This window comes from Periplaneta americana, chromosome 5, assembly GCF_040183065.1.
Source record: "Periplaneta americana isolate PAMFEO1 chromosome 5, P.americana_PAMFEO1_priV1, whole genome shotgun sequence".
In the NCBI taxonomy this organism is placed as follows: domain Eukaryota; kingdom Metazoa; phylum Arthropoda; class Insecta; order Blattodea; family Blattidae; genus Periplaneta; species Periplaneta americana.
In genome coordinates, this window is record NC_091121.1 from 66,588,121 (window position 1) to 66,604,704 (window position 16,584).

General features: G+C 35.1%; 1 protein-coding gene across 7 annotated transcripts in view; it reads left to right on the plus strand.

The window, feature by feature from the left end:
• cyst (rho guanine nucleotide exchange factor 18 cysts) overlaps positions 1-16,584 on the plus strand; it is a 245,364-nt gene that overhangs the window by 139,352 nt on the left and 89,428 nt on the right. For all 7 annotated transcript variants that reach the window (XM_069825944.1, XM_069825939.1, XM_069825945.1 and 4 more), the window contains 3 exons: positions 438-549; positions 640-713; positions 4,366-4,478. In XM_069825944.1, coding sequence (XP_069682045.1) covers positions 438-549; positions 640-713; positions 4,366-4,478 — 299 coding nt within the window. The remainder of the gene's footprint in view (positions 1-437; positions 550-639; positions 714-4,365; positions 4,479-16,584) is intronic.

Here is a 16,584-nt window from a genome sequence, read left to right on the forward strand (position 1 = left end):
AGCTTCACGAAGATCTGAACTTGCAAATTCACGAACACTTAACTAACACTCTACCATTAACTAAGAGTACTATTGCAGCAAGAACGGCATTGTAACGAGCAATAGTCATACTCCACTTAAGAACCTGTTATATGTGGTGTGTGTGTTACATATTCACTGTTTAAACACTCTGAACAATTTGTCTGTTTTAATCTCGTATATGAATTATTTTCTCGGAAGATTTTAGTGATTAATAGTTGTGTTCCCCATTACAACTATCACAAGAATATACGCAATCTTTTGAACAAAGCCTGGCTGTCCCTCACGGAAATACCCGATTAGAACTTAGTCTCTCAGATGCCGGCCAGTTTCATTTTGACCTAGTGTATAGTATTTACTAAATGAAATAAGTAACTGTATAGTAGTAGAATACATTGAAGCTATTTTCTTGCCAACAGGACAAAGTGAAGAAGGTGCCTCACCAGTGGGTTTCAGCATGCTATGGATCTGCACATGCATGTGACTGGTGCTCAAAACCGCTCACCAACAAACCGGCGCTATACTGTGAAAGTAAGATGCTTGTTATTGTCTGTTATCTGCTATAGATAATGCGACATTTAAATTAATTCTTGATATAATTCTGTTTGTTGTTCTTTTCAGATTGTACAACAACTGTTCATCAGAACTCTTGTAAGGACCACATTATGGACTGTAGTAAACCAAAGTTATCAAAGGTAAATTTGTATGTGTGCTTGTGTATGTGCACATGTTTGTGTAGACATAACTATGTATTTCTGTGTACATGTACCATATACGAACATAAGTAGGCCCTGTAGAGAAAGTATTGAAATGTTGTAGAATTTTTTTTTAATCAAAATACTCATTTTTGGCATGTTTGATACTCAAAAAATAAATTTCACAGTGTCGTTCGTCTGTGTCTCTCTGTATTACGTAACAGAGTTAAGTCTGCAGCCAGTGAGGGGAAGTTCATGTCGCTGCTAGACAGCCAGAGGACAGAACCTGGAGCAGCACACTAGGAGAGATGCAAGGAGCATGCACTGATGATGTCATAGTTCGCATTCCTTCTGGCCTCAGAGCTAACTTGGTGGCGTAGTACATATACAGCCTTTTACATACAACAGCAGTTCTGAAACTTCTTGTCTAGGACTTACATTAATAGACTGTAAAGCTGTTTAACCCACAAGTCTGTAGAAAATGTATCATAGTAATATGAAATGCCATTTTATACCATGTACATGTGTTTAGAAGCTATATACATTATTTCAATTTATGGTTTATTATTGTGTGTAAGCTATACAGTATTTTCCAAACTTATTTTAAAGTGCAACAATGTATATATCTGTGTGTATTTTTTTGTGTGCGTATGTGTCCCCCCCCCCCAAAAAAAAGGACTTTACAACTTTAGAAGTCTATAGAAAATTATTCACATATATTACAGAAATGATTAAGTTGTTATTTTAAAGAACAATACATAAATTTTCTACCAAGCAGTTATTTTGGTTCGATGTGACTACTTTTTGTGATATGGCACACATCCAACCTACAGTCAATTTCTTGCCCCATCCGAGCCAGTAGATCAGGAATCACTTCTGCAAGAATAATAGAAGAATAAACACTCGAACTTTGACGATCCCCCGACAGGAAAAAATCGACTGGTCAAATCTGGTGACTGAGGTGGTCATGCAGTTGGCCCTGCACTACCAATCCAACGATCTTTGAAATGCCAGTCAAGTAGCTCACAAACTTCGAAGTGGTAGTGAGGTAGTGACCCATCTTGCTGGTAGCGAATGCGTCCATCTTGGTCATCTAAGTCTGTGGAATGAGGAAATTTTCGAGCATATCTTGATGCACATTACTGTCTATGGTGAATTTCGTACTACAGCACTGCATGAGTCAAACTGGATGCATTGTCCTGAACCATTTCTCTAAGATATGTGAATACATTTCTATAACTTCTGAAGTTGTAAAGTTCTTTTTGAAACAACGTGTGTGTGTGTGTGTGTGTGTGTGTGTGTGTGTGTGTGTGTGTGTGTGTGTGTGTGTGTGTGTGTGTGTGTGTGTGTGTGTGTGTGTGTGTGTGTGTGTGTGTGTGTGTGTGTGTGTGTGTGTGTGTGTGTGTGTGTGTGTGTGTGTGTGTGTGTGTGTGTGTGTGTGTGTGTGTGTGTGTGTGTGTGTGTGTGTGTGTGTGTGTGTGTGTGTGTGTGTGTGTGTGTGTGTGTGTGTGTGTGTGTGTGTGTGTGTGTGTGTGTGTGTGTGTGTGTGTGTGTGTGTGTGTGTGTGTGTGTGTGTGTGTGTGTGTGTGTGTGTGTGTGTGTGTGTGTGTGTGTGTGTGTGTGTGTGTGTGTGTGTGTGTGTGTGTGTGTGTGTGTGTGTGTGTGTGTGTGTGTGTGTGTGTGTGTGTGTGTGTGTGTGTGTGTGTGTGTGTGTGTGTGTGTGTGTGTGTGTGTGTGTGTGTGTGTGTGTGTGTGTGTGTGTGTGTGTGTGTGTGTGTGTGTGTGTGTGTGTGTGTGTGTGTGTGTGTGTGTGTGTGTGTGTGTGTGTGTGTGTGTGTGTGTGTGTGTGTGTGTGTGTGTGTGTGTGTGTGTGTGTGTGTGTGTGTGTGTGTGTGTGTGTGTGTGTGTGTGTGTGTGTGTGTGTGTGTGTGTGTGTGTGTGTGTGTGTGTGTGTGTGTGTGTGTGTGTGTGTGTGTGTGTGTGTGTGTGTGTGTGTGTGTGTGTGTGTGTGTGTGTGTGTGTGTGTGTGTGTGTGTGTGTGTGTGTGTGTGTGTGTGTGTGTGTGTGTGTGTGTGTGTGTGTGTGTGTGTGTGTGTGTGTGTGTGTGTGTGTGTGTGTGTGTGTGTGTGTGTGTGTGTGTGTGTGTGTGTGTGTGTGTGTGTGTGTGTGTGTGTGTGTGTGTGTGTGTGTGTGTGTGTGTGTGTGTGTGTGTGTGTGTGTGTGTGTGTGTGTGTGTGTGTGTGTGTGTGTGTGTGTGTGTGTGTGTGTGTGTGTGTGTGTGTGTGTGTGTGTGTGTGTGTGTGTGTGTGTGTGTGTGTGTGTGTGTGTGTGTGTGTGTGTGTGTGTGTGTGTGTGTGTGTGTGTGTGTGTGTGTGTGTGTGTGTGTGTGTGTGTGTGTGTGTGTGTGTGTGTGTGTGTGTGTGTGTGTGTGTGTGTGTGTGTGTGTGTGTGTGTGTGTGTGTGTGTGTGTGTGTGTGTGTGTGTGTGTGTGTGTGTGTGTGTGTGTGTGTGTGTGTGTGTGTGTGTGTGTGTGTGTGTTTTTTTATATATATATATATATATACTCGTATATATTTATATTATTATTCCGCCCATCTTCCTGTCTCTCTCTCTCTCTATATATATATATATATATATATATATCTTAGCAGTTAGCACAACAAATATTCCACCCATCTTCCGGTCTCTCTCTCTCTCTCTCTCTCTATATATATATATATATATATATATATATATATATATATATATATATATATATATAGAGAGAGAGAGAGAGAGAGAGACAGGAAGATGGGCGGAATATTAGTTGTGCTAACTGCTAAGAGTAATAGGAGGGACAAAAACAAACATATTTTGTTAAGAATCATAGGCCTGAAATGCGTCCTTGATGTGCTCCAGGTTATTATACAGTACCAGCAAGGGGTAGCGAATAAATTGGTTCTCACATTGAAGGTGTTAAATGTGATTGAGAATCAGGAAACTAAACAAGTAACAAATTTATTTAAAAAATAACACCAGTTTTATTCATGGATACTGTGTATTATCGAGTGTAAACTTTTTATATAATTGCCTATAAAATCAATTAAATGTGATGTAATTATCTTCATTTCTCTTCACTTTCTGTTGGTATGCAATTAACAAATTATTACTTTTGTACTTTGTAGTATAGCCTATATAATAGAAACAATTATCAGTTCTTTAGTATATTTACTCAACTTCTGCAAGAGATTAAGATCTACATTCCAAAACATGAAATCAAACTACTTCGATTATAAGAAAAGGAAGACATTTAGGAGCTGCATTAATGTGTAGAGATATTTATTAGAATGACTAATGGTTCAAGTCAGTTGTACTGCTGGTAGGCCTACATCAGAAAGTGGAAGAAAAATTATTTTGCATCTTCTACAAGTTCAGAATTACCCAGACTAGGACTGTCTTGTTTTTTCTTCACAAAAGCATAAAGTTTTACATGCTAATTATATGTTTAATATATTGCTGCAATAGTGAGATACATTAGTGAAATTAACACTTACGTGATTGACAAACTCATATCCTGCGTCCTTCAGAACTTAATAACACAATGACAGTTCATTGATTAATATAACAAAATGAATAATTGTAGTTGATTTTTTTCTGTCTTCTCTCATAACAGAATGCATCTAAAACAGCTGTGTTCCCTACAACAATTACTGCTGTGAAGCAAGTATCTGCTAAAAGAGGCTCGACATCTCAACAAGGACATGCACAGAACAGCAACAGCAACAGGTAAGATGAGCCTGCCAAAAGTAAAGATTTAATCTTTTGAATGCGTCCAAGTTGGAATAAGGTAATAAGTAACAAGGCACAACCTTCGTGTAACTTACTAATGTAACAATTTGACAACTACACAGGCAATAGAAGACAAAAGTAAGCTAATACTGTAATATCATTCTAAATGAGAGAGAAAACAGAGATGTCACAAATAGCTAGGATTCTTCCCTCCTCTTTCTGTTCACTTGGAGACGCGAACATTATGAGGTCGTTACGTACATCACCATATTTTGCTTTGAGATGTGTTCTCATAGGCACTTTGAGTAATTTGTAATAATTCTGTTATAGACACCATAGTTTTACATTTCGGCATTTACATCATCTGCACACAACCTCCAATATGAATGGAGGACAATATTTGCCTTTGGTTAACGGACCCATGGATCCATTAGACCTAATCAGGATGAATTTAATCCACTGACCTTCCCTATATCTACCATCCATGGAGCAACTTTCTATGCTGTGGCAATCCAGCATTAGTATTGAACAGTGACATTTCCTCCACAGTTATTGCACAGTTATATCATTGTGACTCAGTCCTCATAGCCTCGTTAGTTGATTCAGGTTGCACCATTTACTTACTGGCTTTTAAGGAACCCAGTGGTTCATTGCTGCCCTCACATAAGCTCGCCATTGGTCCCTATCCTGAGCAAGATTAATCCAGTCTCTACCATCATATCCCACCTCCCTCAAATCCATTTTAATATTATCCTCCCATCTACGTCTCGGCCTCCCCAAAGGTCTTTTCCCCTCTGGCCTCCCAATTAACACTCTATATGCATTTCTGGATTCGCCCATACGTGCTACATGCCCTGCCCATCTCAAACGTCTGGATTTAATGTTCCTAATTATGTCAGGTGAAGGATGCAATGCATGCAGCTCTGCATTGCGTAACTTTCTCCATTCTCCTGTCACTTCATCCCTCTTAGCCCAAAATATTTTCCTAAGAACCTTATTCTCAAAAACCTTCAATCTCTGTTCCTCTCTCAAAGTGAGAGTCCAAGTTTCACAGCCATACAGAACAACCGGTAATATAACTGTTTTATAAATTCTAACTTTCAGATTTTTTGACAGCAGACTAGATGACAAAAACTTCTCAACCGAATAATAACAGGCATTTCCTATATTTATTCTGTGTTGAATTTCCTCCCGAGTGTCATTTATATTTGGTACTGTTAGATATTTGAATTTTTCCACCTCTTCGAAAGATAAATCTCCAACTTTTATAGTTGCATTTCGTACAATATTCTGATCACGCGACATAATCATATACTTAGTCTTTTCGGGATTTACTTCCAACCCTATCTCTTTACTTGCTGCAAGTAGAATTTCCGCATTTTCCCTTATCGTTTGTGAATTTTCTCGTAACATATTCACGTCATCCGCATAGACAAGAAGCTGATGTATCCTGTTCAATTCCAAACCCTCTGTGTTATCCTGAACTTTCTTAATGGCATATTCTAGAGCGAAGTTAAAAAGTAAAGGTGATTCAGGTTGCACCACTAGGGTGACCAACTCTCCCATATTTTCAGGAGCTCCCGTATTTCAGCTAATATTTTTGGATTCTCCCTGCTCCCTTTTTAGTCTCTTAATCCTCCTGTGTTTTTCTTTATCAGTCATGATCACCAATTTTTAATGCAATCTAATAATAATAAAGGCCAAATATACTTAGATATAATAGATATAGATATATTAATATCTATAGTTTAGTAGACACAATACGTATCAATCAATACAATTCAGTTCCAGAAATCCTGTAATCTTTGGTGTTACTGTATGTACATATGATTGTAAAGAGTTTTCTTTTTTTTTAATTTGCATAGCAGGATAAAAAATTAAATGTTCTGCAGGTTCTTGTTGGCAAATATAAATACATTAAAAATGAGAAACATTGTATTCTTGAATATTATTGTACTCATTGTTGTGACCTGAACCATATTTGCATTATAGATAAATTGAAAGATTTATATTGGAAATATAAACTGTTCCATCAATGAATCCAGGCTTCACACCCCAAAAATTGCGCTAAAATTTGTTGGGACCAAGTCTCCCGTATTTTTATGGTCAGAAGTTGGTCACCCTATGCACCACAGACAGGTGAAATTGGGACTTCGAAAGAAGAAGCTATAAGAGACCCACAGCCTTATCCTTTGCAACCCAGAACTAGCACGAAAAACTGCTGTTGCTACGTTCCGTCTTGTCACTGGTCATGACTGAGAATTAGTTTGCAATCATCACCAAACTGTATACAGGAGAGAAAATATGGATACGGAACATCTAAAATCATGTCTGGCTTTGGAAATGCATTCAGATATTGTCACCAAATATTGGAAAGTAAGAAGGAAAATTATTTCATTGTCAAATCCTAAGTATTAGATACTTACATATACATCACAAACAACACAAGAAGTCAAGCTATACTTTCTCTGAATATACTGTTAGTGTTCGCTACTTTTGTACAGCCACTTCTTGGTCCAGCAGATGTCATTAGCCTACTTTTTTTTTCTTGAAAAAAGGAAAATAGTTTACAGTATTATTTTACAGTTTCTCTTTCTATCTTTAAATTGAGCTCTGAGTAATTTGATATTTGATTTATAGGTACGGTAATTCAGTATGGACCACTGTCAGAGCCACTGATTTTGACATATGATCTTGATGGCAGTGCCCAGTCAATGAATCACTGTTATTCTGTATGAGTGATTTTCGATAACACCCTCTGCTGCTGTTCATATCTTTGCACCCTCCACTCATATCATTATTATGAACCACACCACAGTACAATCTAAGTGAATTCAGCAGCATACTGTAACTGACTTTCATTTACAATAATTATTTTACAGTATGTCTCGTGCATTTTTGAAATTAAAATGAAAAACGTTGCATAGCCAGAACCAAGAAATTATTGCTAATATCTATGACTTTATGATGCAAGAGGCGAAAAATATGTCTATGAATTGTGTTCTCAAAATAAATAACAATACTCGGGTCTGTATATTTACTCTTATGAACTGCTTCTGCAGTCTGTCAACTGACCTTGCACCGTTGAGTAACTCGTTCTGAAGTTCAGATTAACAAAATCCACCAGCCAAAATCGGTGGCAATCACTGTAGCTACACAGTTTTATCGTCGTCGTCGTCGTTGTCGTCATCATAAATATATTCAATAAAATTATAAATGTGGTTCTGTAAAACATATCTGCAATAATCATGTTTTATAGTATCAATAAACTTAGGTAAGAAGCTAAAAGGGATGAAGTTACAGAAGAATGGAGAAAGTTACACAACGCAGAACTGCACGCATTGTATTCTTCACCTGACATAATTAGGAACATTAAATCCAGACATTTGAGATGGGCAGGGCATGTAGCACATATGTGTGAATTCAGAAATGCATATAGAGTGTTAGTTGGCAAGCGGGGGGGGGGGTGATCTTTGGGGAAGCCGAGACGTAGATGGGAGGATAATATAAAATGGATTTGAGGGAGGTGGGATATGATTGTAGAGAGTGGATTAATCTTGCTCAGGATATAAACTAATAGCGGGCTTATGTTAGGGCGACATTGAATCTCCGGGTTCCTTAAAAGCCATAAGTAAGTAATCAAAATGTACTTACACTATTAAATGAAATAATAATATAAAAAATAATGATAATATAAAAGTTTGATTTTTACTGTAACTTCCTTGTGCTATTGATGATGAAACAAGATTCAAATACTTGCGATATGACCAGAGATGTTAAAGCGATTATAAATAACAGCAAGAGAAAAAAAAAAGATTTGAATGAAAGTTACATCGAGAGTTTTCACATTTAAAAAAAGAATTCGTTTTTCGTGTCCATTGATATACTGAAACTGGATGTATACAATAAAGATTTCTTTTTTACTGAATTGTTTCAACATTCATTGCAATGACGTGTCATTGTATATAATGTATATAATGCTAGTGGACTAAAATGGGGTAAATGAGGACATGGGTGAATAGGGACAGCATTGTGGAAAAAGTTATTTCGGATGATAATTACTATAAAATATGGTGTAAACATGTAATAGTTGGCCATTCCTAATCCTGGGATTGTTTGTTATGTTGTATACCTGTTGATTATTTCGAATTTCAAGTATTTGCTGCTGGCAGGCATGCCAAGTTATATCTGCTGTTTTTCAAAGTATACATGTAGAGGGAAACTTCTACCGCAAATTAGTTCTTATTTCTTGACTATAGCTGAAAGCATAATCAGGTAATTATATAGTTGTTTTTGAGGTTATGTGAATGAAAAAATATGATTAAAAGTTAATAATAACATTATCTTTTTGAACAACAGGCCTAAAACTGTCATTCATATTTTTCTTGGGGTGAATAGGGACATCATGGGCAGACAATACAAAAGTAAGCCAAGAGGGAAATGCCACAAGTATGTCTCGCAGGATGTATTGGAAAAGGCTGTAGATGTTATAAAAGGAGGAATGTCTCTTCGAAATGCAACAGAGAGATATGGAATCTCAAAATCCGCACTCCAGAGATATAACAAATTAAGTCCAGATGAGCTGAACATTCAAAAAGAGGAAGGAGGCTAAACAACTCTAACCCCGAATTGTAAGACTGCTTGTAAAAGGCATTTTCAAATGTTCAGAATGGGGATACCCAATGAGCCCCTCTGACATATGTTCTGTATTCAGAGAGGCTGGAATGTATCCTCTCAATGAAAATCAAATTTAAAAAATGTTGCCAAATGGAGATGAAGCTGATGACATCAATGACAGCTTAACACAGTTCTTGAGAGAGCTGAGATATGGGAATGAAAATAACAGAGCAAACCTGGAAGGAAGGGGAAACTTAATGCGCCAGCAGGCAGGAGTGTTCGAGCACATGATTTAACAGAAGAAACCAATGAAACCTGTAGTGATGAGAGTGCTAGTGAATCAGAGTGATACTGATGTCAGGGAAACAGTTCCCATTTCACAAAATATTCAAATCGGACACTGGGTTAAAGTTGCAATCAACAGCTCTAAGGGAACTCTACAACACTTCATTGGGACAATTGTAAAGGTGATAAAGACAGGTGTAACTTATGAGGGATCATTTCTCAGACAGTCACAAAGAACTATAATATATACGTATTCCCCACATAGAGGACATATCAGAATTCGATTGATCTGATTACAGATTTGAAGGAACCAACAATCAGGAGTCGACCTTGTTGGCGAGTTGGTATAGTGCTAGTGTTCTATGCCCAAGGTTGCGGGTTCGATTCTGGGCCAGGTCGATGGCATTTAAGTGTGCTTAAATGGGACAGGCTCATGCCAGTAGATTTACTGGCATGTAAAAGAACTCCTGCGGGACAAAATTCCGGCACATCCGGCGATGCTGATATAACCTCTGCAGTTGTGAGCATCGTTAAATAAAACATAACATTTAACAATCAGGAGGAGTAGACATGTCTTTAAGTAGGATTTCATGATTTTATATTCATAAAATGGTGGTATGTATTTTTAAAAGGATTTTTATGTCCCTATTATCTTCAGTACATGTTTGAATAGGGACAAACAATATTTTTATAGCATTGTCCCTATTGACCCCATGTTTGGGGTGAATAGACACATTTTTAACATAAATTATTGACCCCATGTTTGGGGTGAATAGACACATTTTTAACATAAATATATAATACCCTATGTTTCGAAATAAAGTAATGGTGAATTGTGGAGAAGTAGAGTTTTTTTTTTAAGACAAGTTTTACAAATGTGCACAATATCTAATGAATCTTAAAATGAAATGAAAATTATTTTTAAGAGAAGAAAATGTGACAATAAAACTTTAACATCTTCAATTCTTCAACCTTACCTATCACAAGCTTACATCAATACTTACGAGTTTCTTGTTTTAGGAAGTTACTAAATTGTGAAGTGAGACCATATTCATTTTATTACTTGTCTTGACACTTGTCAACTTTAAAGCACATTTATTCCTTTAGTTACTATGAAAAAAAAAAGTTAAAATCTACATAATTAGAATACCAGTTGAATTCTGTTGCATATATTATTAAACATTTAATCTTAAATGTAATTTTTGTTGGCCTATAGTAAATTTGTTGAAATTTAACTCAAAATTTTATATATTATGTGCTTATAAAATTGTTTGACTATTGAAGAATATAAAGTCATTTTGTCAGTATTACTTGCTCTAATCGACCACTGATGTCATCAATATTCCTCATGATAATTACATTAAGCTGCCTGTTATTTATTACCTTGTTATCACCTTAATATTAACTTAATTTTAGCCACATTTTTTGGTTGCAATGTGTCACTGAAAAGACTGCATTTTCCCTAAATTAATGTCGATATATCTATATTAATATATTTATATCTATAATATAGTATCTGTGTTATTTACGTTTCATATGGTCATAATTTACCATTGAGGAAGGAAATCGAAAAAAATAGTGGATTATCAGTGTGAAATGTAATATGCTCTGAAATTTTGTTTCCTTTCTTCTTCATTTAATTTTCTTATTGATGGGAAATGCAGTCTTCTATTAGGCCAGATATTTTTGCTTATTTAATTTGCTATGAATAGCTGCTAAGTTTTGATGTTTAATTTTATGTGTGTTGTTTGCTTAGCCTTCTGGTAAGTTACATTACATTTTTAGTGATGATACGAGGTCTGGCCTGTAATAATGTAGGATGTTTTAATTCTTGTGAGCAGTACCTTTAATTGGATAATATTTGATATTGTATATGTTATGTGTACATATTCTACATGATGAGACTTGAGTAGCGTCACAGAACCTGCATGGTTGTTTTTATGTTTTACCGTGTGAAATTAGGTGACTAAGCAGTCTTGAAACATACTCCATCATGTTAAGTATGGCGAATTAAAGTAAACATTGTACATATTTTCATACACTACTTTTTGTGCAGTTCCCCCTCCCCCTTCAGATTTTCAAAGACTCTCAGATAAATGGGTCTGCACTTTCATGTAAAATATTTATACAAAATAAGAATTTTGAAATTTGCTTGCACACCCCCGCTTGGTAACTGATACATATTATGAACAACTAACAAGAGAAAGTTTTTATTCGGAGATAGGAAAAAGTTTGACATAACATAAAGAAAATCGTTTATTTTGTCAGACCTAATTTCTTCTCAAATATGTCAAAAGAAGAAAACTTAATGAATCATGTGGAGAGTTTAATTCAAGAATAAATCAGACATTAACTTTTATTCTTATCTTGATTGTTGTTCGTTGAAATGTTAAGTGCGAAACTGAAGGTGAAATAAGTAAGGTGCTTTTCAGATATACGGATGTATTAACAATGCATTAAAATTCGGATTTTGATATTTTTCGTTGACGACTATGGTACTACTGAGAGCATTATTTTTAAATGCAGTTTTGACAATTTTGTAGTCTTTTGCTATTTCGTGCTTTTTAAATTATTTACAGTATTATTTCAGCTTTATTTTTACGTATAAAAATTGAAAATTATATTTTCATATAAACTGTCTTAGTAGCCTTAGTAGATAGACTAGAGAAAATACATGCTTTTTAATGACTTTCTAGAATTTATTAGAATCTTTGTCATTTGACTTCAAAGAAAATATGACCCAAGTGTGTCTTAAATCGACACTTTGAAAGGTGGGCTTCTAGAATGAAGATGAAGTTAATAATGATGATGATGATAATAATAATAATAATAATAATAATAATAATAATAATTATTATTATTATTATCATTATTATTATTCATAAACTTCTCCAGTTTAGATCATTTCACCTGTTCCATGTTTTGAAGTAATATGGAGATGTTGTTGACCCTTCCACCTTGTTGTTGGTTGGTCTCTATCTCAATGACCTGATGGTTGATATCTGTATGCCAGATGTACAACTGATTTTCTGTCCCTTCTTTGGACATGGGTTTTCCAGTTCTCTTATTGAAGCTATTTATCATCTATTGTGTTACCGGTATTTTCTAATATATATGTTCATTTATTTTCCAGTTTAGAAATTTCTAATAATATAAAAAATTTAATTTGTTCTGCTTCCAATTTATTAGTTTCTCTTCGATTGAGTATCCAGACTTCACTTTCATAATACAATGATGCTTTGGAAGTAGTATTGTGGATTCGTACTTTTGTTTCAGGTAACATCTATTCTGTTTTCCGAAATGTTGTTTGATAACCCCATTTGTTTTGTAATATCTTCTTAATTTGACATCAAAATCTCTCTCTTCATTTGAGATTAGGTTTCATAGATATATAAATGTATATTTTGCGATTTATTTCAATTTTTAGTCTTTGAATATTTTTGCCACACGTTTCCATAGCATTTGTTTTAGAAGTGGAAACGAATATACCATATTCTTAAGCAATTATACTTAATTGGTAGATGAATATAGTCCACACCTGTGGAGTAACGGTCAGCGCGTCTGGCCATGAAACCAGGTGGCCCGGGTTCGAATCCTGGTCGGGGCAAGTTACCTGGTTGAGGTTTTTTCCGGGGTTTTCCCTCAACCCAATACGAGCAAATGCTGGGTAACTTTCGGTGCTGGACCCCAGATTCATTTCACCGGCATTATCACCTTCATATCATTCAGACGCTAAATAACCTAGATGTTGATACAGCGTCGTAAAATAACCCAACAAAATAAAAAAAAATAGATGAATATATATAAAATATTTTCAGTACTTTTATTGACAGTATAAGAAGTTTAGACAGATATTCAGAATTAACTTTTTTCAGACTTAGGAGCGTTAGAATGTGAGTTACAAACATTTTATAATGCAAGAATTTTCTCTGTTATTAAAATTGAAATAAAAGTGTAGTACACACTCATTCTGCGATCATTTAGTAGCTCATTGTATCTTATTAATTATAACAGCTTACAGGAATGAAACAGATAATGACTATGTATAAAATATACTGTATATGTGTTGTACCATACAGTAGATTATGACATATTTTATCTATACAAGTTAAAGTAATTTTTCTCTTGTACGCACCCATAAACACTAAGGTAGGTTGGGTAGATAAACTACCAAGTAAAAATTTTACAAACATGTAATGGCACTGTGTCTGAAGATTGCTTAGTCCTATTAGATCCAAGTTTTAGCAGGCTGCATGCTACTCAAGATCGTATATGAACCACGTGTACCTCCGGACCCATGATACTTCACTACACAGGCACACACACGCACATATATAATATATATATATACACACAGCAGTTTTCTTCAACTATTTGCGTATTTTCTCGTCATTCTGTCTGTATATATACTTTTTTTTTCTCAGCTTCTTCTTCAGCTCCTTTGTTCTTGTCTTCAGTGGTCTGGTGTGACTCTGTGCTTTATTCAATCATTGCTTTGGTCCCTCCCTGCCATGACTGGGTAATATGGCAACTTGACCGCTGCTAATAGGAACTTGTCCACAGATTATCTTCAATGCTAGTTAATATCTAGAAGCCATTAAATTATTCAGTTCTAAGGGGTTCCCTCGTATTTCAATCTCGGGTAGAATCTTTGGCAAAATTTGCATGTATATATATTATCTCAATATCCCTAAACTTTTAATAGTTGACGTGGGCTTAGGTTGTAAGATTTAAGTAGCAACATTTGAAATTTTAGAACTTCATTAGAGAGTAGACGTGCAGCAGAAGAAGGCATGAAACTTATAATCCATCAATAGTTATGTACTGAAATAGGAGTAGGGAAATCATGGGTGGTAAAACTGTCGTGTATGGCTGAAAAGTTCCAGATAAAAACATGTACAATCAGAGAGAAAGTATTTATTTTACCTGTGAAATGTAAAAAAAAAGACCAGTTTGTATTTTTAGCAAACTCTGTTCTGATTTTTAATTACGTACAAAGAAAATAAATTTCCTGAAATATGCTGCGAGAATTTTGATATGTTAATGTTGAAAGTTTGTGCTAATAAACTGTAGCTCTAATTACTAAAACAAAAATATTGAGGTTTAAAATGCTTCAGTAAATGTCGTAAGTATCTAAGTTCAAAGAATTTGTAAGTTTAATGAGCCCACAAGATTCCATCACTGTTATTGCAACACACACACACATCATTGCGAAAACAGATGAAACGTATGAAAAGACATCAAAATATATTTTATCGAAATCTATTTTTTTTGATCATGATTTGTATATTAATCTCTAACTTGAAGTAAACATGCTACTTCAGTAATGGAAGTAGGTATATACATTTGTTAGAATTTCACAATATTCTGTTAATAGCATCATACAAAACCATTTTAAGTATTACTGCAATGTGACTAGTGAAATTTGCCAATAATTATTTGTAAATGGTGTATGCTTCCATTGACTACTTTTGAACTACGTACGTGTGCATTGTATCTTCTCATAAAATTTCTCCTAGATTTAGCAAACTTTTCTGCATAGTGCGGTTGTTAAAAGATAGAAATTGTTTCATTTTATCATTTAACAAAAAGTATAAGAATATAACAATTCTTTGGCTTAAATATTCTCAAATTTGAAATTTTAAAAATTATGTATACCTATGTATATATAATATATTTTTAATAATAACGTTATTGAAATAACATATTAGATGATTATTGTTGAGTTCGCTAGAAGTGAAAATGCAAGTTTGAATTCATTATTTGGGAGGAGGAGATAAACCTGGTTTAAAATATTAAGAACTAATTTCCTTCTTCTCCCACTTCCCAAAATAGTAATTCTGAGTTGAATAAATAAATAAGTGATGTAATAACCCATAGAGGGCCTCTGGCTGACCAACTGACCTCAGCAGAGGTGAACGATCATCCAAATAGTACAGGTGTAATGTGTGGTTAGCGTGATGATTCACCCCAGCAGTTATAGCTGGCTTACGAAATTTGCTTTTGCTACATGCTGTAGTTCCCCAAATTCATCATGATGCTGGGTGGGCACTGGTCCAGAGTTGCCAGACATCCTGCATTTTCTCTAGTGTGTCCTGTGTTCTGAACTGAGTTTATTTGTCCCAGAATATCAAAAAGATTGAAAAAATACAATTTTTTGCTCATTTTTATAAAATTATTTTTAAAACTCCTTATTCATTTTTTCAAGTTCCTGTCCTACCTATGTTCAATGTCATCGTCAATACCACCTAGTACCTCCTATCAGGTTGTATTGAAATAAAAATGATAATACTGTAGTATATATTAGGTATTACACAGTAAGTTTATTCTTTACTATCTCTGGAAGTTAATTTATTATTGATAGGATTTAAACATTGTATCATGCATTTTTTTTCTGTATAGGTCAGTCTAGTCTATAATATGACATTATTTTTCCAGACTTTGTCAATAATTCCAAGGAAATTGTATAATCTAACAAAACTATAACAAAATAAAAAGTTTAGGTCTTATATAATTACTTGAAATACATAAAACGCATGAAATCAGTTATATTACAAATTGAATTAATTTAAAAGTGTAATCACGTTAAGGTACACAGTATCATTTACCTGTCCAGGATTGCTGACGAGAGAATCTGGCAACCCTGCACTGGTCCCATATACTGGCCAAAATATCATGAGAAAATTTCTTTCCCCATGAGGACATGAACCAGCACTCATTCAGTATCACTATGGCTCGGGACTGTGTTGAATAGTTCTTCAAATTTACCTTACATCACGCTTCCTCTCTAAGCCAAAAGATTGTATGGTATTCAGACATAATGTATACTCTATCGTTTGAACGATGCAGTACCATTGTTACAAGCTTATGTTTTCAAAGTGTGGAAATGCATGATTTTTTTAAAATTAAAATTGTGTCTTAGAGAAAATATTATTTGATTCTTGCATTGTGAAATTTATATTAAAAAAACGAAGTTAGAAATTCTACTTTCAAGTATTTCTCTTAGTGGTAATGTATTTTACTTTGTATGTACAGCTGTCAAAAAAAAAAGTGGCCGCACTCGTGAACAGCGAATATTTTCAAAGTCCACTTTGGGTCGCGGCGATGTTACACGATACATGTGCTTGTACAAGCAGTTCTGGAACTATGAAAGTGTTCCATATCTGCGCCTCATAGACCAGCGGTAGAGTGCTTGTTTAAT